The 23694-nt window shown below is 38.1% G+C and overlaps 1 protein-coding gene across 7 annotated transcripts in view; it reads right to left on the reverse strand.

Moving 5' to 3' along the window:
- Positions 1-1294: 1294 nt before the first annotated feature.
- YTHDF3 (YTH N6-methyladenosine RNA binding protein 3) overlaps positions 1295-23694 on the reverse strand; it is a 27492-nt gene continuing 5092 nt past the window's right edge. For 3 of the 7 annotated variants that reach the window (XM_044424457.1, XM_044424460.1, XM_044424462.1), the window contains 3 exons: positions 16277-16362; positions 11325-12908; positions 1295-2441 (listed from right to left, as the gene is read on the reverse strand). In XM_044424457.1, the coding sequence (XP_044280392.1) occupies positions 2418-2441; positions 11325-12908; positions 16277-16362 (1694 nt within the window). In that variant the 3' untranslated portion in view covers positions 1295-2417. Of the gene's footprint in view, positions 2442-11324; positions 12909-16276; positions 19796-22512; positions 22532-22794; positions 22814-23694 lie in introns of those variants that run through there. The other 4 variants (XM_044424463.1, XM_044424461.1, XM_044424458.1 and 1 more) reach the window with 4 other exon arrangements.

Genomic DNA, 23694 nt, shown 5'->3' on the forward strand with positions numbered 1-23694 from the left:
AAATTCAAGCAGCAAAGACTGTGTATGCCAAATATATATGGGAATTAAATTATGTTCATGAAGATTAAGCGGTTGTCTGTCTGTCAATGCCTGCCTTATTCCTTACTAACTAAACAGTTATGGCAAATGATGCAAAAGACTCTAAGAAAGTACGCTTAACTACCAAGTTGCTTATTAAACAGAATATTAATCTGAGCAGTATTAAAGTGTTAACAATGACCACTGCCGAGAGTATCTATAAAAACAAGTCTGATTCACAGGTAGTTGTACAAGTTTTGACAATACCAAAACCATGCTCTTTCTCAGTTTCTGATATAATTAAAAACCACTTACCACATCAAATTACTATATGTGTATACCACATATAGTGTGGTATACAGAGGCAGTGTAGTACAGTGATTAGAGTGCTGAACTGAGATGTGGGAGATCCAGGTTCTAGTCCCCATTCAACCATGAAGCTCATGGGGTGACTTTGGGCTAGTCATGAACTCTCAGACTAACTGACTTCACAGTGATGTTGTTATAAGGATAAAACGAGAGGAGAATCTTATAAGTCATGCTGGGCTTCTTGCAAAAGAAATCAAGCCAGGGTTCTAAATGTAGAACAGTAGTTGTTCATATGGTTCCATTACGCAGACTTCCCGTGTACACAGCTGATGAAGACCCACCCTTGAAGCATTCATGTTGCAGCAGCAAAAACCTCTAATACTGTCTCCTACTCCACAAGGGAGAGTGGGGAGTGGAATATACCACCTCTGGAATTTGTCCTCTTACATTCTCTTCTGGCCTAATAGCCAAAGCCAGACTAGAATTTGCAAGTGGCAAGTACCTCCATCATGAATTTTCTTTTTTCTCAGAGGATTGCTCCGAGTTAAAAGCATTTGACTTGTATCAGGATGCTTCCAAAAGTGATGACAAAGTGATGGCTTCTGTATTATCTCAAAAATGCCATTTCTTCCAACTTATGTTTATGAAGAATACCAAAAATATTCTAGCATAATTTTAAGCAGGCTAACAAGTTTCACAATTAGAGAGTGTATATGAAAGATTCCAGACATGTGGTAAATATTTGTCAGATGGATACAGTCATTCTTCATGTAACATTTAAAAATGCCTCTTCTTTATCTCCTTTCTGTAGGAATCTTCTAAAAAGAGAAGCCCTCCAATACACTACAGTGGAACTGTTCAGTGTTTTATACAAATACTGTACCTTCAAGATAGTATTCAAGCTGATGTGGCACTGAAAATGTTTAAATAAAAGTTTAAAAAGTAGCATAGAAAGTATTCAGATGAATATGGTACCTAGGTTTTTATTATATAGTACTAACAGATAACATGTAAACACAGCCATGAGAGCATACAAACTGAAACCATGGATAAACGTTTATTTCCCAAAGTATTTTGAATTGAAATAATACCAGACTATTATATTCAGAGCTGGGAACAAACAAAATCTGAGAAACTGAGTATATGCTTGCTAAAACAAGAATTATGTTTATTTAGCTAGTGAATCACCTAGAGGAATAAATTTTCACTTCCATGATATCAATCTTTTCAGGCTTGCAAACACCCAGAAATAGGAATTAAAGATTTTAAGTGTAGTTATAAAGGTCATAAAAAGTCTGATTTAGACTGAGGTACATCTACTCAAAACTGAGATTGAGTGGTAGCAAACAAACAGTTCCTCAGACAAATGCACTTTTTTCGGTATACATGTTACAGAAAAAAAAAAAGGAAATGTGCATTAACTGGTGCGGTCCACCAAGCTGCATATATTAATATTCTCTACACCAAACAGTTTGAAACAAGGGAAATGTCATTCTAATATAATTTCATGTTATAATTCATTTGGCTAAACTGTAGCTCAAAGTTGCTTTGCCATATTAAAAGTTTACTACAATAATTTTCACATGAACATTTAGACTTGAGTTTTACTCCAGGACTAAATATGGCATGATTTTGCTTTAAATTCTGCTGAATAGCTAAAAACTGACAATTAAAAAACTACATCAAAGAAAAAATAAGTTGAAGCAATGTGAATCTCACATCATTGAACCACTTATGATGGTTAATTGTTAGTATTTAACAAATTCAAAGAGTTAATGAATCCTTGCATTCGTTCCATCTCCCGTGCCTTAGCTAGGATGCATAATTACAAAAGACAGCAGATACTGGTAAAAGCTTCAGGACAGAAAGTGCTTGACGAAGTTACAGTTCTCAAGTGTGTTTGGTGAGAGAGTATAAGGGCAGATGCACTGATGAGAACCATTACAAGAAGAGTCAATTTTGTGTTAAAGTGTTCAAAGATGTCACCTTAAGCAGGAACAAAGCTTTAATAACGTCTTCTTAGACATATTAGGCATTTCCAGAGTCTACATCATTAGTGTTGTAATTCTAGCAGGACCATCTCCATATAGTTATTGTTTGTTTCTATTCCTCTCCTGCAGAACAGAAGAAAGGAAAATTAGTATAGCACTTGTCATAAAATACTGCTGTTCTGAGCAACATAATATAGCAGCTGTTCAACTATAAATATTTCAGAAAACCATGTTGCATGCTTTACAGGAACATGGAAGCAATTACATGAGTGAAAAGTTAGTTTCCCAATCTAACTTCTGTCAAGTATTTCTAGACAACTGGACTTCTTCCTCACAGAAACCTAGCAGAAAAATGCCAGAATGCTTTATAAAACTAAAAATCATGCTTGCTTAAAGTATAAACAATGTTTGCATTTTATGCAAATTTATAGTACAAACCCGTATCATTATGAGGTTCACATCAATCCCACAATAAATTTTTACAGTAAAACAGGTGCATAAAATATGGAGTGGGATATTTTCTGCTAATTCAGTCTTCCAATACTTTGTGGTTTATACTGCAGAAAACATACAGCATGTGAGAATCTCTCACTATCACTTTATAGTGAAAAATTAAACAATGAAGGAAGTTTGCTACACAGAAAGGCCTTCTGTGATAAGCTTTGGATAAGTCCCACAGTCTGGCAGTAACTGCAACACTTTGTAGTTCAGCAATATGCTTTTCTGTAGATACTGGCTAGGCTGCAGAACAATTTAGAAATGGTAAATATCAAACACTAGCACTGCCATTCAAAACACAAAAAACTTCTGAAGAAAACTTAAAAGGCAATTTCTGTTATAATGTATGTTACAATAAGATATTGAAGGAAAACTCATACTCTGCATTAGGTAATATTTCACTATTCATGAAACCCAGTTATATAATTTCTATGAGCAAAATGTTTGAATGTACAATTTTTGTGGGAACTTTTGCAAGTTTTAGCCTTCTGCTACCTGTCAGAAGCCATACTGACTAAATTCTATGACAACTGTGACAAGATTCATAGCATTTCCATTGTAATTAAGCATTTTACATTAATAGGCTGCAAGAGTTTAAGTTCTGTTAATGCATCAGATATGTGTCTTTGCTCATGTTGTAAAGAGGCCTATACTTAATATGATCCGAAAGCTAGTGGATCCCCTTCCAATAGCAGAAATCCCCAGAAATTTCTAACCTAGCAGAAAAATTCTGAATGCAAAAAGTGAAATGCAGTCGAGTTCTTTGCACAAGCTCTCAACACCTTTAACCCCCCGCTCCCGCACTAAAGTCTGTGTGCTAGAATCGGAATCTTCTTTATGCACCATGGAATTGAGCCAGTTTTGCAAAGCAGAACTATGTAAGTAGTTAGTTCACTGGCTGGATAGCATGAGGCAATTTTTGTGGAGTCCCCATCACACCTGCAGCTTCCAGATACTGGAGGGTCAAGGGATCCTCCAGAATAGTGAGGTAGCATGGACGTAAAAACACATCATTAAAAAAAAGGGGGTGGTTATGCAAGGAACATGGAGGGTCTCCTGGAATCTAATGGATCCTTCTACCAACACAAGAAACCCTTCCATTTGTGGAAAGCCAATTCTAAATCCAAAACTATGTTTCTCATAAAATAAACACAACCTCCAAATATTGTATCAAACACTGCATGACAAAAAGTCTTACATTAATTGAAAAAGAATCAGGGGACACAATTCCTTTTCTTTTGCTCACCATTCTTTGGATTCAAGCCAATAGTTTCTGGACCATATAGACAATATACTGTTAAAATGCATACTTTCTTGAAGTGCAAATCATTAAGATTTAGCTTCTTAAATGAAAAGCAAATAAGGTGTGTCTCAAAAGAATAGAATATTTCAAAAGCACGCTCTCTCTCTCTACTTCAAGAGTGTTCCAATCCAAGGCAATCAATTATGAATGATAAAGAGATTTTTATTCTGAGAATTAATAGTGTTCACAGAAGGATACAACAAGTATTTTTTCTCTTAGTAGCTTACTAGAGATAAACACCCTCAGTCTATCACTTTCTCCAGTATGTCACCAGCATCCTACCCACTCCATATCTAGAGAACAATCCTATAGTTCCTGGGATAGCACCAGAGGGACTACAGAATGGCTCAGAAAATTTCTTTCAGCCAATGAAGAAAGAAATGAAATAACTAATTCTCTGAGGTGGGAAAAGTGACCAAGCAGGAGGAAAGGGGGCATTCTGTTGCACAGGAAGAGGGGGAGACCAGTGGGATCAGGTATGTGTTAGAGTCCTTTGGCTAGTGGGCAATATAAAAATGTAATAAAATAAATATTAAATAATCCTGATCTTCCTCCAACTTTCTTCCCTCGCCTTCTGAAACACCCTTGCTTCCTTAACTCTCCATATACCTGCTGCAAACAGGGTGCAGAAGGACTATTTTGGAAACCCATGTTCAAGGCTCCCAAACAGTAAAAGCAGAGTTCAGAGGATTTTATCCTTAACATGCAATCCACCTGAAGGTATTTGGAGATGGTGACAAAGGGATTCCAGAGAATCTTGACACAAGGCTAATTCCTTTAGCAATATAATTTAAAAGTGTGCATAGTTGTGACAGAAACATTACTAATCGGCATTTTATGCCCTGTTGACAACTTCATTACTTCCTTTCTAAAATTAACTTTTTAGATCAGTGGAGACTTATTTGTGACATATTTAAATTATCTCCATTAGGACAAATAGGAAATAAATTAGTTTATTTCTAAATGGCCCAATAGCTGAAGCTCTCTGGGTGGATCAGAAAGATCGAATACAAATGATACAAGAAAAATACAAATGCTACATATTTGAGCTACTTGGATGATGCAGTCTAATAAACTCACATGCTTTTCATATAGTGATAGTTCACTGTACAGGTTGTTGAATTCTGTGTTGACATGATTGGGGACTGCAGCCCTTCTAATAAATTATGTTTGTTAACCATGAATGATACAGAATGAGGACTCATGATTAGTGCTTGGTTGTCAACTCTGGACTGTTCTAACCCCCAGGCTGCCATTGTGTATGAACCCAGGACTGTGCACTATTCTGTTTCACCAGACTACAAAGGCAGTAGCCAAAAAGTTTTTTTTAAAGAGCCAGTAACTATACTATTGTGCCACAAATGCATTTGTGATTCAGGAAATCAGTATGTAGAGGAGGGAGACAAGCAAACTAAGAAAGCAAAGCAGTTTGTTAAACTTATGTTTAATCACCTGCCAGTCAAACCCTGGGTTAAATAAAGTTTTCAATGTCACACCCAGAAGAAAAGTTCTAAATGCAATCCTGCGATTTCATCAGTAAATTTGGCCTATACATGTGGTTATAATAACAAAGGATATCTGATACTAACAGTGACTACGTAATACTTGCCTTTTCCAATCAAAGGACAGAACTACTTGAAATTAAACTCAAATAAAAGGGAATGTCCACCCCGTATTAACCACTGTAGGAAATTTGTAAGCCAATAACAACAATGATGATGATGATGATGTAAAAAAATCAACTAACTTTGTTTAAAGGCAAGATTGTTCTCTTAAATTTAGAAGTTACAAAAGTATGTCACTATCTGCCCTAGTCTAACAGCCTCTGAGATCATAAACACAACTTGGCATCATGGTGGATTTGATTTAAATCATGAATCAGTAAGACTACATTTAAATCATGGTTTTCTACATAATTTGCATGCATGCATACTATACCCATAGGTAGAGGAATTTTATGAAAATATTCCCAAACTGGGTCTTTTTTTTACAGCCTGTTGCCAATTATAGGCTTTTTCTTCCAAGGAAAGAACAATATGATAAACCTCAGGCTATACACAAAAAGATCCAAAGACTTGTAAAACCTTTTGGGCAGAATACTCCACTTTCATTTTTTTACTGCTTGCCCCTCCCTCCTCACACTTAGCTTCTTGCGCAGATCTGTTCCACTCCCAACAATCTTCTGTTCATGGAATTTTTTGAAACTTAGCATTTAAGTAGTAAGAGGGTAATTCTGTGTACATAGATTTGCAAAGGAACAATGGGACTAAGGTCTTTTTCTCAAGTTCATATATTTATCCTATAGCATTTCTGCTGTGAAGAAGAAACAGGCACAAATTCAGTTCTGAGAACTATAAACCCAAGTATCTATGACAATAACTTCTATATAGAAAACCTGTCCAATAATCTTATAGAAACCTCTAGAAAAGCATGACATTGTGAACAGACTAACTGAACTCAGTTACCAAAAAAAATTAAACATTGCATGAATATATAACCTCATGCTACATAATTAAAAACTAAACCTTATGTCATGATGGATAACCTTTGTACTATAATGTATCTTAAATAGAAAACTATCTTTATTTAAGCACATTTAGTGCACAATCCTACTGAAATGCTCAAATCCTAAACTCAGAGACTTAAGGTTTTTTTTAGGCAGGGCAGGAGAAGCCATGGCTTCTGTTTCTTTCTCTTTTCTCAGCTTTTTACTGCCCATTCCCATCTTTTGCTAGATGTTTTTCCCATCAAATGCTATTGTCTTGAGACAGACAGAAGAATACTGGGAAGGTTTCATATTCTGGACTCTCTAGTCTCCTTTCCCACCTTTTGGACTAAAAAGGTTAAAAATGTTTAATCTAATTTCAGCTTAAACAGTATGTCATTAAAAAGTAAGCAAAGAGCTGTTTCTATATGAATTAAGATGTGCCACTGAAAAAATCTTAACAGCTGATAAATTGCAGAATATTCACAAATACTTAAGTTGCATTAAAAGTTGTTCCAAACTCTGATGGTGTATTGTAATCACTGCTAGACCACCCTGGATTACATATGGGCTATGGTTTGGACCCTACATTGTGACCAGGGAAGGTTTGGTAAAGCTATTTTGGCTCATATAAGTTGTGTATTCAGTTGCAGCCTAGCGAAATAAGTGGGTCAAATAAGCTTTTATTCTTCACACTTTTCTCCTCTCCAGGGTGCAGTCACAACTCCCACTGAAGACCAAAGTGAGAATCTCATGTCCCTTGTTAACCAAGGTTAATTAAATGTTTAGTGTGAATCCCAACCTAGCGATAACTGGCTTTTACATGTACATATGATATAGACTTAGCTTTGTAGAACTCTTTCAGATGAATATTTCTGGTTATTAACTGAATTGCTTCTACCTACCCACTCCCATCCTCTGAATTCCTCAGTGTATTTATAATACTTTCAGAATATCCAGTTGCTATGCCTGAGACTTTTTTGGTTGGGTACATGGCACAACTGATTTCTTCTGGGTACATGGCACAACTCTCCTAGGGTGCAGAGCATGTCTACAAGTCTGCTTCTTTCACTTCCTGTTGTGTAAGGTGCTCTCTGCAGTAAACAAACCAAGCCTGGGAATGCGGACACTGGATCCTACAACTGCAAGATTCATATCCCAGCAGGAGTTCAGGGGTTAGACTATTAACTCATCTTACAGGAAAGCCTCTGCACTACTTGCTTACTTTAACACTTATTTCCATTTAAAGAGTGCAAGGGGTTACAACTACTGGTACACTTTTCAACTAAAGTTAACTATTCACTGTTAAACAGAAACAGCTCAAGCATTACACATTCCCAGCAAGCTGTCAATGCATACACAGTGTCTCCATTTGACAGCAGTCATTAATTGTGCATATTTTTCCCAGCTTGTCAAAACAGCACAATAATTCCTAAATGAAAAATACAAAATGTCAGCAGATGTTTTACTTCACTGCATCAAAGGGGCAGGGAACTATGTGATAACTACTACATGATCATAGTTGAAACCAGTTGAATTTGGCTTCTCCCATTCTAGCAATCTCTCATTTTGCGACCACCTGGGAATTATGGTATTTACTTATTTACAAAACTTTAAATATCTCATTTTTCACTATGAAACAATCACAGAATAGACCCACCATATTATAAAATACACAAGTCAATCAGTGCCAAATCCAGTGAAATGCCCCTGCTCTGATATATTTATTTATTCATTTCTATACAGCCCAATAGCCAAGGCTCTCATATGCCTATTACTCAAAAGAACTAGCAGAAAATTTTCACATGACATCAAACAATAATCCCTTTGCTCTGGAGAAAGGTACTTTACAGTTAGAGTGCCACTATCAACAAGGCTTATTACAAGTTCTAGAATTCTAGGCTTTGCTTGATGTTATAATCAAAAGGGCTTCCCAGAAAATTTCAAGTTATAGGTAAGTTAATACTGGGAGATGTACTTCTTTAGGTAATTGGATACTAAGTAATGTTAAGTTATATATGTCCCCTATTTTCTGGAACTGGTGATTCAATTTTGGTTATTAGCCTTTACCCAGTCATTACTAATAAAGTTGGTAACTTGAGACCTTTCCACATATTTTGGCTTACTCAGCATCAGCATACTGATTAGGACTCATGCGAATTATAGGCTTCAGGTATTTTTGCCTCATAATTTGCCCAACCTTGCAGGCAATGATGGACTCCTGCTTAATGCAGAAGTCATCTAGTCCAAGTCTTGGGAGACCATACCCTGACTTCCCAGAAAGAGTATCATGGCAAGAGGAGATTAACTTGCCCCCACCATCAGCTAGTAAAAGTACAGTTGCTCCTAATGCATGCTCTATCTTTTCCCATTTATAATATATCTATCAATCTGAGAGACTGTAGACTGAGACCATTTTCTCTTCTGACATCATATAGCACTTACATTTGAGGCACTTTAAAATAATATTTTAATGTACAATGTATGAACATTCTCAGCAACATTATTAATATACCTATGCAACATAATTACCTACCCAACATAATATACATTATGAATTGGGGGATATCTAGATCCTTTAGAAACTGGAAAAGCAGACACTGCAAGATAAACGTTCTAAGTAAAAATGAAGCCAGGAAATCAAATAAGATAGTTTTCAAAAGCAAGGATGGGCAGGTTTTACATTGCTGGTCACCAACAAGTCCAATAGGATTGCACAGTCACCTCAGTCAAGGTGGCAAGCCAAGGCCAATAATCCCACCTGGAAATACGGATCATCCTGGAACAAGGTAATTCAAGCAAAAGGTGGCAGGGACAGAACCTTCAAATGGGAAACCATCAGGGAAAGGAAAGATGCAAAATCACAGTTTTATGACTGAAAAGCTCTAACTCTCAATCATAAAGATACTTAACTAGGGATCCCTACTTAACCAGGGATTTTTTTTCTTCCAGTTTTTAGAAGGAAGATGCAAGTGCAGGATGCGTAAGAAAAACATCAAGTATTGTTTTTTTCTGTGCTCTTCAGTCCACTAAATATATTTGGCAGCTGCAGCGGCACTTTTAGAGGAACACATTATATTCTTCATCCCACCAATGCTAGCTGCTTCTGCTCCCACAGGGTCTCTCTAATGTAGACTATATATGCATGCATGGTACCCTCGGCTGTCAAAGAGGAATCTGTGGTTCTGGTTGTTCAGCCTTGTACAGAGTGGGACATCTCTCTTCCCCAGGATGTGGTGTATGCCTGCAGTTTAACAAATTGTCACAAGTTCCACTAAGCATGGGGAAATCTGCTGCCTTCTCTGCCTCTTCTACGCCCTCGCCCCAAATAGTCACCTTTAAAACAAAGTCACAATAATGAGTTGGGCACCTGACCCTGCAAAAAGGAGCAAGAAGGACCTCAATCTCCTTTCTTAAATGGCAGAGGACTCTGGCTACAAGAGGTTTGCAGGGGTGTTATTAATACTGTGTAGGAGAACAGTAATATAGACAAAGACTTTCACCTACTAAACAGCTTTCCAAGCAAACATGTTTCTTTGATACTTTCTAGCCAATTCTAACCAGTGTTGAGAATTAGAAGTGTAAGTTGGCTGAAAGTGAAAGCTGCTACATAATGAGGTTTTGTGGGAGCTGCAGGAAGAAAAAGGCAGGAAGCCCAAAAGAGAGTGAGGCAAGCTGACTTCCAGCTTTCAGGAGGGTAAACAGACTGATAGAAAGAGAGCACCCTGTTTTTGAAAACACCTCATACCTCTTACCCACAGTTCTATTTCTGGGAAACCTGGCAGGTTTAATTTCCTCAGAATCTGCTACTATGCCTACAAATTTCATCCACTTCTGCAACAAAAGAGCTCATTATTTTCCTTTTCCCCATTGTAGGCTATAGATATCTGAAGCTCTGGAAAATGTGAATCTCCACTTCAGGTTCAAAACAAAGCATGATGCAAATCCAAACCTACATGTCATAGCTGGCCTCAAATCTAAGTCAATGAGGCAAATTCTTAGGAAGGTATTTTTTCTGTACATAAACCTAATAACCATTTATCCTGCCTGAAACATTTTCAACACAAAACCATTCACAATCTATTTTAATATTACAAAAGGCAACACTGACTTAAAGACAAGTGCAACCTGCTACTGAAACCATTAAGATGATCAGTCTTTTGTGAACAAAATTAATTTTTGTCTTATAAAACATTATTCTAATGTAGCATATACTAACAGAAAATTCAATGTAATGCATTAAGTTATAACTATTGCTTAGCATATTAAACCATAGCTTTTAGAACAAAATCTATTTCAAATTACTTCGTGCTTTAAATCAGAGGTGAACACCTTTCACAGATCTCAGGGTAAATTTTATACCCCGCAACCCACTTACATTGTACCCTTCACCATCATCCCATCAATTTTTCCACTGTAACTGGCAGAAGAGCAGAGATGTCTCTTCAATACAGGGTATATAGAAAGTAAAGCATGTTTCTGCTTCCCAACAAGAAGTACACAAGGAGTATACCTTACATTAAAAGATAATCAGCACCTTTTGTGGCTATTGCAGCAAATTCTGTGAGGGCCACAAAAGTGACCATGGGGGCCCATAAGGCCCATGGGTTGTTCACCCTTTTTAAATATAACTATCAGAGGAAAGGTAGAGCTGAGTTCCATGTTTTAAATGTTTAGTTTCAAAAAACATGATGCATTTATTATCACATTGAGTTCTTACCCTACGCATGGCTTCCTCCTCCTCTTGACGCTTTTCATAATGTGCAAAGTCATCAAAGATTGAGGTGGTATGCTTGAAAGTAGCAATTATTTTAAGCACTTGCTTAGCTTTTTCTAGCGGTACTTCTTGAGTGTCCCTCGAATTGGTAACTGGTTTGTTGTCATTGTTTTCCAAGCGAATGTGCCGCAGCTGGTTGTTCGGAACGTCTTTAACAAAGATCCATTTAACATCAAACTTCCCCTTCCATTTATCCTGAGACCAGACTCCAGCATATGCGTTGTAGTCCACCACAGACTTCATCTCAGCCACGCCACAGAAGTGTCCACTGCCATTCACACTGAAAAGTAAATAGAGTGGCCCTTTTCCATTCAGTGAACGGTATGCAGCATCCAAGCGCTTATTACCATGTTCAGTACTACACCAGATAGAATACTTAATCGAACGATGTATATCATCCTCTGAATAGCTTTTGATTATAAACACACGACCATTCTTCAGGTTCCAATCAAAGTCTTTGGGATTATAGTTATTTATGGCCTTTAGTTTCTCCAATACTGGGTGTATTTCTACACCAGAAGGTGAAGAGCTAACTGGTATAACACCTATACCATAGTTTTCATTGCCAGCTCCATTGCTCTGATTGAAGCCTACACCCCTATTGCGAGGAGCCACCCAGCGATTTTGCAGCTGCTGCTGCTGCATCTGATGAGGCTGAGCCTGTTGCTGAGGTCCTTGTGGCTGCTGTGGCTGCGGCGGCTGCTGAGGCAGTTGGCTTTGCACCATTGGAGGTGGTTGAATTAATGGCTGAGGCTGCTGAATTATAGTCTGAGGAGGCAATACTGGTTGGGTTGGGGGAGCTTTTACCACAGACCCTTTGTCATCCCAAGTTCCAATATTCATGTTGTGTTTTATAGGGGGTGGTGGAACAGCAGGGCCCCCAATTCCCACATTACCTTTAGGCTTAAGTTTTGGCTGAGGCTTAGCAGGCTTCCTAGCAATGGCAGCCCATGAGGTTGGTTTAGGTGCTGAACTGCTAACTGCAGGCACACTATTAGCTGCAATGCTTGTCATACCTGTGCTGCTCAGAGCTGAACCAACCGTTTTTGTTACTGCCACTGTCATATCACCACCAATTTTCAGTCCAGTCATGCCTTGCTCAATGCTGCTAATACCGGGCACTTTGCTCAAGGTATCATTACCAAATCCAGCCTGTCCATCAGCTATAGCTCTACCAAGAGAGCTAGGCGGGTAGCCATAGCTGCTGCTATACGCAGAGCTCTGAGTTGATTGCCCCTGAGATCCACTTGTCCCCCATGTAGAGAAATCGGCATTCCCAGGAAAAAAATTAAATCCATGTTGACCAAGGAACGGAGGAGTGTTTCCTAAAGCCCCAGGTTGACTAAATACACCATCAGGGATGTAGTGGTGTTCACCATTGCTCATCTGTCCGTAAGTTGTCAAGTATGGCATTGGAGGATCTCCTGCTGTGGACCATGCCGCTTCACCCAGCGAGTATGGAAATCCAATGGATGGAGCATAATAACTAGGCATGTATGGGTCTGACATTGGTGGATAGCTATTACTCTGTAGGAAAACAAAACAAAGGCATAAGGATCAGATTTCTGTTCTATGTTTATTATCTTCATTCCTCAAAAAAAATGTTTTATTGTCCTATTGACCTGTTCACCCATTAATAATAAAAACTGAAAGCACACTATTGGCTTTAAGTATACACAAAGCATGACCTTTGAGTTTACTCTAATATTTTGCTTTAAGCAGAGTATAAATGCAAAATTTTATAAAAAGCCAAAAAAATTACACCACCGTGGCATTCAAACACACTAGGTTTACTTTCGCTCCTAAATGAAGTTTTCTGATGATCACAGAATGGTCATTAAAATAAGGCAATTCTACTAGCCCAATACAAGATACCTCCTTAATTAATTTGTATTTCTTATTTTTCAGGGGGCAGACTGGCAAGGAAAGCTGCTACCAACTGTACAAAAGCATGTTCATACACATACAAGCTCTGTCTCTCCTATCAGAGTATACAGTTACAATATATTACAAATACTGCTTGTTTATACTAAAGACTCTTCCACACACCTCTTGATGTGCCCAAGATGGAAGAATCCATGATGGAGAATAAGCTTATTTAAGAATTAAAAAAAGAAAAAGAAACCAACTAGCTAACTAAAGGCTGAATCCTAAGGAATATGAAAAAAATCACTGCTTGCTGCCTTGTTTTCTCCCCCTAATATCTGCTGCCCAAAACTACCAATGGGAACTCTTAGGAATGTTATGCAATTAGACTGTGAACAAGAGTCAGATTTACATGTTTTATCTTCTTTCTGTATACTTGGAAGCTCCAAAAGACAGCATATAAATCTTTTAAATTATTTTTTTAAAAACCCAATATCCATTTCCATGCATGAGTAGAAATGCCTTACTGGAACAACCTTCAAATATACCTTAAGAGTCAACCCCAAGTTCTTGTAGAAATAGTTCAGCACTTTAATTTTTTTCAATTATGACTTCCTTCTCAAATGTAATTAGCAAGCAATAAGTTTTAAGACTTCATGCACTCAGTGAAGGAGGTTCTAGACTGCAAAAGCTTATGATATATGTTTTAACCAATGGTACCACAGGACTTAATTCTGTCTGGAATCTATTGCATTTACAACCAACTTAGGGGTCAATAAATTCTACTAGACAACCAAATGTATTACTTCTGCTTATAATACTTTTCAAAGAATCCAAAGTAACACTAAACACACACAAAGTCCTACAATGCTCAGAACTGCAATAACTGTTTTAATGCCTCTCCTACCCAAATACTACCCTCAATATCTGAGGCCTTCCCTTAATTACAGCCTCTGAGAGAAACTCAGCTGGCAGAAACAGGAAAAAGAACATTCCCTGCGCCCCTCATTTTGGAACAATCTGCACACTGACACTACTCTAGTATCCCTTTTGCACCACATTAAGACAACCCTTTTATGGTGAGGCATTTAACAGCTTTAAGTAGGACAATGGTGGGGAGAGTTATGTCAGTTGTTTTTAATTTTAAAGGCCTAATTGCTTAAGGTGCAAAGGTTATCACCTCCACACTAGATGCTCAGAAGTCTTCTTAATTGTAATGACATGAGAACAAGGGACAGCAGCAGTGATCTCTCTTGTAGCACCACTCCCCAGGCATTTTTTCTAGACAACCATTTCCATCCATCTAGATAAAGCAATTGGGAGGAACAGGGAAGGAGGATGGGGCATCAAAAGAAATTTGTATAGGCAGACCCAACCAGCTTCCTCCCTAGGACACCTCATTTTTCCTCTCTGAGGCATATTTCTTCTCTTGTAGAGGCAGCCGGCATAGGGGGCAAGGCAAGGCCTCAACCACTGGAGTCCAAGCACCGCTGTCACAGGACCTTCGTACTGGGACTCCAAAGAATTCTATGGCCCTCCCAGATGCTGTGGAGAGACTATAATATTGCACCATTATTTAAATTTCTGCAGTTAATTTGTCTGGGTTTTCTTGTGATTTTTAAGAATCCAGTTTAAAAACCATCAAGAGAGCTTCAGCTTGTCCTGCCAATGATGCAAAGCTCTCAGGCAGTCTTGAGAAGTGGCCAACCTTCATCCCAAGCCTAAAGCTGCAGATTTTCACAGCAGTTGCACAATTGTTCCAGCAGCCCAGTTCCCAATTTGGGATGAAGCCAACTTTGGCAAATAGGTTGCCAAAGTAGCCAGAACATCACTATCATACAGAATCAGCTGAACAGGCTGCCTGATATGAACCTGTACAGAGGCACTTAGCATGTCCATGAAGCAGCACCCAACACACATTGGTATAGGGAAAAGGAATGTAGGAACATTGCTGGCTAATGCCATTGTTGGCTAATGCCAGCCTACTAATCATCAGCCAAAGCTAGGCCAGACAGAGACAGAGATAGCAACTTGGTGATCAAAATTTTGGCTTAGTTATTAAGGTCAACAGAAATTGAAGTCCTTTTACTAGTTACCCATCAGTAGCTTAACTGCTATGGCAATATTGTTCCCAGGAGAGAACTCAGATACTGGTAAAAATGGAAACATTTGTTAATGAAATTATAACCCCTGGACCATGAGTCCTCAAACTATGGCCTGGGGGCTGGATCCGGCCTGCCAGAGGTTTTGGACTCGCTGGCGCCGGCTTGCTTGGAGAAAATGATCCCTGTGCACACACGCCCCTGCCTCACCGCGTGCACGCACCCCTCCCGGCCTGGCCCACGACCCCTGCCCCCACCGCCTTGGTGGCCCACGCCCATCACCGGCACTTTTCAACTGGTCCCCTGTTCAAAAAGGTTGAGGACCCCTGCCCTGGACTGTCCTTGGTGGATCCTGAACTACCTCACTCAGCAGTAACTGTTGAAAGACAGGCAATGTGGCAACAATAGCAGTATGCAGCATGCCAACTAAGAACAGAAATCTAGTCTGCTCTGGATAATACTATAGGCAAAGATGAATAAAGACCTCAGAGATTTTTCCACTTTCCATTTCCTCCTTCTTCAAAAAAAAAAATCTTATCCAAATATATGGGACTTGTATCTTCAAAATGTGCTATATCTTTTGCTTGCAAAGTGTGGATTTAATACTTTAATACAACAGCTAAGATTGTATCACAATTCTGTATCCAGCTCTATGCACATCAAACAAAAATAGTTACTGCAAGCTATACAAGTTTCACTCATTTAGAACCAAAGGAAATGAATCTCTTTATAGTTCCTTAACCCAAGTCACATATATGCACAAATACACAGTCAATTTAGCAGATTTGCCAATGTGACATTGAATACTTGGAAAACTTATATTGACCTGATAATACAATTCTTAAAGCAATGTCAAGTTAACAGTTTAACTAAAATATACAATCTAGTTTGCATTAAAATATATACCATGATCTTTTTAATACTTACCTGATTTGTCTGACTACTTAGATATGGCTCAAAATCATCATCATTTACTGCATCCTTTTGATGAATCGAACCGTTTTGCACTGAAACTGAAATACAATTTTGATTAGAAATCTCTTAGAAGTGCTATGCTCTACTTTTTAGATCTTAGAACATCTGGTAAAATCAAATCATTTCAAATAAAAATGTTACATTTGACAAGCAATAGCACTACACTATAAACATCATAGAATACAGAAAAGAAATAGCAGCCAAACTGAAGGCAGTCCACATATTTGGAAGAACATTCAGAGACGATATGAATTGGAAAATACTGCATAAAATTAAAATTTGGGAATGCACCTGTTGGGTAGACACTCTTACAAGGCCGTAAGTGTAGCATGAGAGGAAAATAGTGGGCTTGGATCTATCTTTATCTATTATCTTTAAGACAACTTGTTTCTCATGAAAACAAAATAATTCAAGAAGAGCAATTGCCCTGCTCACAAAACAACCCATTAATTTAGAAAACAATGGATTGTCATGCATGAACAATAGGCACTGAGTAAGCTGCCGGTAAGGATCAAATGATGGACTGTTCAGTTCCTAACCACCCATCCAGTCCAGTTTAGATATCATGCTCAGCAACCTACAAAGAGCTGGACACAGGTTGCTAAGTGTAATCAGAAGTGCAGCCCACTTTCTTCTACCCAATGTCATTATATATGATTAGGACCATTTGTCTAGCTATGCATTGTAGACTAGCTGAAGGTTTATAGAGTCACAGGCAAGTATAAGCATTAGATTAACCAGACTTTTCTGTTGTCGCTCCCACATTATGAAATTATCTTCCTAATGAAGTCCTTCTAGTATCTGTTAACTTTCTGACACCAAGCAAAGACATTTTAGTCTCATGTCTTTAAAAAAAATTGACAGCTACTTGTTTTATTTTTGATACGTTTAATTCTGCTTCTTAAAATTATCCTTCTCCTAACTGTTTCCTTTTAAAATTTTAAGTTATTGTTGCTGCTACTGTTAAATTTGCTTGCATTCTTTTTGTTGTTTATTTCACTACTGGCTTTCTTGCATTTTTTTATTACATGTATCACCCTGAGAGCTTCTACTATAGGACAACTCAAAAAGAATAAAAAAATAAATCAAATGACTTCTCTTGAGAAGTACTGAACAAATCATCTGCAGACATACTCACTCCTAGATAATGTCCCAATACAGAAGAATACCAAGCTATTTTCAATTTTAACAGGAAAAAGTCAGTTCAGTACCACAACAAATGTAAAGCCCACCAAAAACAGTCAAATACATCCGCTATAGTTAAAATTAAGCAGTATAATAATAAAAATGCTTGGCTATTAAAGTGTCATTTCCAGATCAGCTAGAGACAAGATATTTCTACAGCAACTGCTTACTTCAAAAATGAAATCTGCAAAAATCTTTATTAAATGATCATTTTACCAAGTATCATACATTACCTACTGTCCTGCCACCTCTTCTTTTTACCTAATTTCTGTGGGGCATATTTTTATGATTTGTTATGGTTAGTATTATTTGTAGAGATTTTATTAATGTATTGTTTTACTTGTAAACCACCTGGACTAACTTTTATCCTCAAAGGCGGGCTAAGTGATTGAAATAGCAGCACCTCAGGACACAGTTCTCTACCTGAAGTTTACACACAGCAAAATGTGAAATACATATTTTTCTGTAAGGCAATTCCAGCCAAGTTAAATGAAAACAGCAAAATTAATATAAATTATTGGATGGTTCTTATTAATCCATTGCTTATTTCCTAATTATTTGTGACTACTTTGTTCTTTACAAATAGAATCATAGTGCATGGGCAAAATTTTTAAGGCAGATTTCCACATCATCCTAGAATTTCGCTTGATTTTATCAATTCTGAAACATACGAGAGTCTGGTTTTTTTACATTGTAAGCAACTGGTTCTCAGCACACCCAACTAAAGAATTCTAAATGTCAATAACTGCCATTTTCTTCCACTTTTATCTATAAAAAACAACAGTAACTTTTCTAATATGTGAATAAAAAACCCTAGATTCCCACAAATTCATTGCAGTCAGCCATGACAGCCTGTAGCTGCAACAGATGACAAAATAAATGTGGAGATTTTCCCTCTTAATGTGGAGACAGACCCAGTATTTTGGGTCCTATGAAGATATTCTGACCTGATGTGTTCTTCTAGTAGCCAGGATGGATACAATATATCTTAAATGTCAATTTTCACTCTGTAAGCAGAGAGTCCAGCAATACACTGTGGTTGTTTAGTCAGTACTCAGCTTAAAGTTTATTTTGGGAAAATCTCACACAAACACAAGCAGGAAGAAAATATTGGGAAATATGTGGGTGCCAGTGGGAAGAGGGGAAGGACATTTATGAGAATTAAAATTATTTCCCAGCATTAAAAGATCTTACCTTCAGCTCCTTCACATATGCAAAGTAACTTGTGAAAGGTAATCTTTATTCAGAGTGTTTTCACATAGGGTTTTTAAAAATTGTTTCAGGAAAAGCCATCATCTGTCTCATGCATTTCATATGGATTTTCAAGGAGTTAATATACCTAATACAATGTACATTTGATTTGTTATGCGGTTGTTGATACTTCAGAGTATTACAGAGAAAGAACACAGATGACTTAAAACTTTTCAAGGTGTGGCAGCAAACTGAGACCCATACATATGGATTACTTTTTTAAAAGATAATGGAATTTCAACCTAGTCCTAGGCCACAGTGGGTTTTCTGTCATGCAAACAACTTATAAGGCACCCAACAAATAATCAAGCTTACTATGTGTTGTTGGCTCCCACCAACCCCACTTGATGCTCCTGTGACTATCCAGGAGAACATGGGAGTGCTAAGTTGTCTCTTCTCTCCACCGTGATCCATTTCAGGCTCACCAGAGTTTTTGCAGTTGATTTTTTTCCCTGCAGGATTGTGAAAGCGGCTTCTTTCTCAGGTATGGACAGTCCCAAGTGTTTGGGGGGGGGGGGCACCTGCCAATGGCTGACAAACATTTTTAAAAATTCTGTCAACCTGATTTTTGCTAATATTTGCCGGGGGGGGGTGTTTACACACCTTTCTTCCTGACTTGCAAGCACCCTGCCCACAGAGGCTGCAGTAAGTTTATTATCCCTTCTGGCTCCATCTTCGCAGATTGTTTTGGTTTGTGTGGGAGGCTTAGACTCAGATGTCCTAAAGGTGCCCTCCCTTTTGCACTCGGACAGTTGAAAAAGGAGTGGTTTGCACTTTTGCATGTTCCTTGGGTGGCAGTATCTTAGAACACATAGGCCAACCACCCCCCCCCCACCAAAAAACAGTATCTTGTCATAAAGGAAGTGAATGAGCCACCACCTCCTTTTCACAAACTGTGATCTCTAATGCCAAGTTACCCCTCATTCTGTTTCTTACAGGTGTTTCAGATTTACATCTTGTCTTTTTCCTTTTAAAGAACTCAAAGCAGCTTACACCATTCTCTTCCTGTTGTTCTTAATCTTATCCTCACAACAACAACCCTGTGAGCTAGGTTGGGATAAGAATCTGTGACTGGTCCAAAGTTACTCAGTTGGCTCCACGGCTGAGCAAGGATTAGAATCCAGATTGCCTGAGTTCTGGTCCCACACTCTTAAAAACTGCACCACACAGGTTTACCAAAATGCATATTTTTAAGTAATATATATTTTAAGTAATTACTGATACCTGTGAGTTCCTATCCTGGACATTGTCTCACAGAAGCTTCAGGTAGGTTTATTTACCCGTTTGGTTCCATGTGACAGCTATCAAAAGGTCAACTGTCATTGGGAACTACAAGCCTTAAGGATCATAACTTGTGAAAAAGAAGGTGGTAGCTCATTCATTGAGGCAGACTTCTGATACAGCTGTACTCCTAGTGTTTTTTGCTGTGTAAGAACTCCTGTTTTTATTTTAGGACATCTTTTTCACATACTTGCAGGGAAAAAAATGAAGTGCAAGAATCACATGCAGAAAGCTTGAATTAAAGAACAGCAAAAGACAAGTATATAATGCATAAGATTTCAACTTTCCAAACCCACAGATGTTATTCTAAAACCCAATACTGTTTCCTGGTACAAAGTAAGGAAGGGACACATTCATTTATAACCTGGTGTTTCCTTATCCAGCCCATTCCTTCCAAATACATGAGCAGCTTTTCCTTACATCTCATTTGCTTCTTCTGATCACCTGTGGAAGTGAGCTATTGTTCCATATTTCAAGAATTACAAGTTTAAAAATTAAGCAGAATTGTGATATAACCCTCATTATAGTACTACATGCAGCTCAATTACTGCATTCTGTGGCTATCATTGTTTGCCTCCATTCTTTTACTAACAACCTCCCCTCTTTGTTGTTTGATTTTTTAAAAGCCTCTTTTGATGTCACCTGGAGCAGGGTGAGAGCGCGCATAGTCTAAGTAAACATGGGGGCAAGTATTAGCAGTATGGTAGTTCGGCCTGCACCTGACAAGCACCCCCAGTCTCCCAGTGAGTTTGTTTGGTGTTAACTTGACCCTTAGGCTAAAAAAAGTTACCTGAACCTGGCTTAAGGCTACTAAATTCTCAGAACATGGGGTAGCATGGAATGTGGAGAAGAAACAGAATGCATACCTAGTTTATATTTTGTACAGGAGCATATAAAGGGGCTGAGCCACTAGGCTTACAAGCTAAAAATGCTAAATTCATACCATCTGAAAAAGTTGTTCATAAAAAAATTGTTTTCCCTCCCAATGCTTATTGCAAATATCTGAGTCTTTTGAAAATATTAATTTTTGAACCAAATCTATGCAACAAAAGTTTATTCAAGATTTTTTAAATATATACGTATCATTCTAACAAAATCTGACTGCAGAGACAAGGGAGAAATTCAAAACTATCTCTGTCATGGTGAAGAAGACTGCTGTTTTTCCCATGGTTCAGTTCCAACTTTGGCTTGCAAAAGAGGCACAGTCACATACCAGTAATTCTTCTCAAACAGTAAATAGCTTTTCTTAAAAAATTATCAACTCAGCAACAGTTACATGCCAGAAAACTTTCTCAATGTGTAAGGCACCAAGGATCTACTCAGCCAATACAAATATACTTTCCCCCTTTTGACTAAAGAAATCTATTCTCAAATACTTCTACTAAAAACTTTAATTTTAAAATGTAATGATCTGATCATTACAGGTGCTTTTTAGAAAATTAAGCAAACTAAATTGTTCTAAAATGTAGTGGAATGTTTAATGTGCCTATGTTAGGGAGCAAGATTTTAGAAATCTAATAACCGAGTACTAGTATAAAAAATCAGTGTGACATATTAGATAGCAAATGATGCAATTGTATTGCTAAATGGATACAATTATGTAAAGTATAAGAATCTGTACTGGTCACTTCTAACAAAATCTAGGGTCTTAATTCTTCCATAAACAGGTTACTGTAATTTGGTCATGTGGCTGTGCATACATGCTTATGTTTAATAATAAGTTCCAGAAAACTTAATAATAAGTTCCACACATGACTAAACATTAGGGCAATTAACTATGTTCTAAAGATATTTTCAATGAAATATATTCCTATTAGTAGTAACTGTTTTCCCCAATTCTTGGGGTCTGAAATACACTCTGAAATGTTCAGCTGTTGTTTCAAATCCCACCTCCACCATCATCACTATAACATATTATGCCAACCATTCGTACAATTATTGCCAGGACAGTTCTAGTTTTTATTAACCCATTACATACAGAAACTGAAGACTTCACCTTTCCATGTTCCCTTATTGGTGTTTAACCAAGTTAAGGTTAGGGTTAAGGAACTTTTAATTTTGGCAGGCATTTAACTGTCTAGCTCGGTTTTTATGGCAGCAGTAGACAACCCAATGCTTTCCCAATGTGTTTGACTATGCTACTAAAGACCCTGATAATTAACTATGGTTCAATCATAGTCAAAAACATCCGGCATGCACTAACCTGCCAACTTCATGGTGTTATTATACATTCAAGAAATGTACAGTTTCCCTTATCTAACCCTATTTTTGTGGAGCTTAAATTGTTTTATTGTCTTTTGCTGAATTATGTTTGTACAGATGTAAAATAAATCAAAGACAAAGAATGGACTATAACCTCCTACATGCTTCAGTATTTTTACCTGATATTTAAGCTTTCTGATAGTGCAATTCTGTACAAGTCTAATCAGAAACCCCTCAATTACTGGAAATAGGATAGTAGAATAAGTTACTTGTTGTTGTTAGCTGCGAAGTTGTGTCCGACCCATTGCGACCCCATGGACAACATTCCTCCAGGCCTTCCTGTCCTCCACCATCCCCCGGAGTCCACTTAAGCTCAAACCAACTGTTTCAGTGACTCCATCTAGTCACCTCATCCTCTGCCGTCCCCTTCTTCTTTTGCCATCTATTGTTCCCAACATTAGACTCTTCCCCAGGGAGTCCTTCCTTCTCATTAGGTGGCCAAAGTATTTGAGTTTAAAGAGCAGTCAGGGTTGATCTCCTCTAGAACTGACCAGTTTGATCGCTTTACGGTCCAAGGGACTCGCAATAGTCTTCTCCAGCACCACAATTCAAAGGCCTCAATTCTTCGGCGCTCAGCCTTCCTTATGGTCCAACTTTCACAGCCATACATTGCAAATGGGAAAACCATAGCCTTGACTATACACACTTTTGTTGGCAGGGTGATGTCTCTGCTTTTTAGTAAGCTGTCTAGATTTGCCATAGCTTTCCTCCCCAGGAGCAAGCATCTTTTAATTTCTTGGCTGCAGTCCCCATCCGCAGTGATCTTGGAGCCCAGGAAAATAAAATCTGTCACTACCTCCATTTCTTCCCCATCTATTTGCCAGGAAGTGAGAGGACCGGATGCCATGACCTTAGTTTTCTTAATGTTGAGTTTCAAGCCAACTTTTGCACTCTCCTCCTTCACCCGCATCAAGAGGCTCCTTAGTTCCTCTTCACTTTCTGCCATGAGAGTGGTATCATCTGCATTATCTGAGGTTGTTGAAAGTTCTCCCACCAATCTGAATTCCAACTGGTGATTCATCTAGCCCCACCTTTCTCATGATGTGCTCTGCATATAAGTTAAATAGGCAGGGCGACAGTATACAGCCTTGCCGAACTCCTTTCTCAATTTTGAACCAATCAGTGGTTCCATGTCCAGTTCTCACAGTTGCTTCTTGACCCGCATATAGGTTTCTCAAGAGACAAATAACATAGTCTGGGACTCCCATCTCTTTAAGAACTTGCCACAATTTGTTGTGAGCCACACAATCAAAGGCTTTAGCATAGTCAATGAAGCAGAAGTAGATGTTTTTCTGGAACTCCCTAGCTTTCTCCATGATCCAGCATATGTTGGCAATTTGATCACTAGTTCCTCTGCCTCTTCGAAATCCTGCCTGTACTTCTGGTAGTTC

This window comes from Varanus komodoensis, unplaced genomic scaffold (genome assembly GCF_004798865.1).
Source record: "Varanus komodoensis strain SLA01 unplaced genomic scaffold, ASM479886v1 scaffold14_1, whole genome shotgun sequence".
Lineage (NCBI taxonomy): Eukaryota > Metazoa > Chordata > Lepidosauria > Squamata > Varanidae > Varanus > Varanus komodoensis.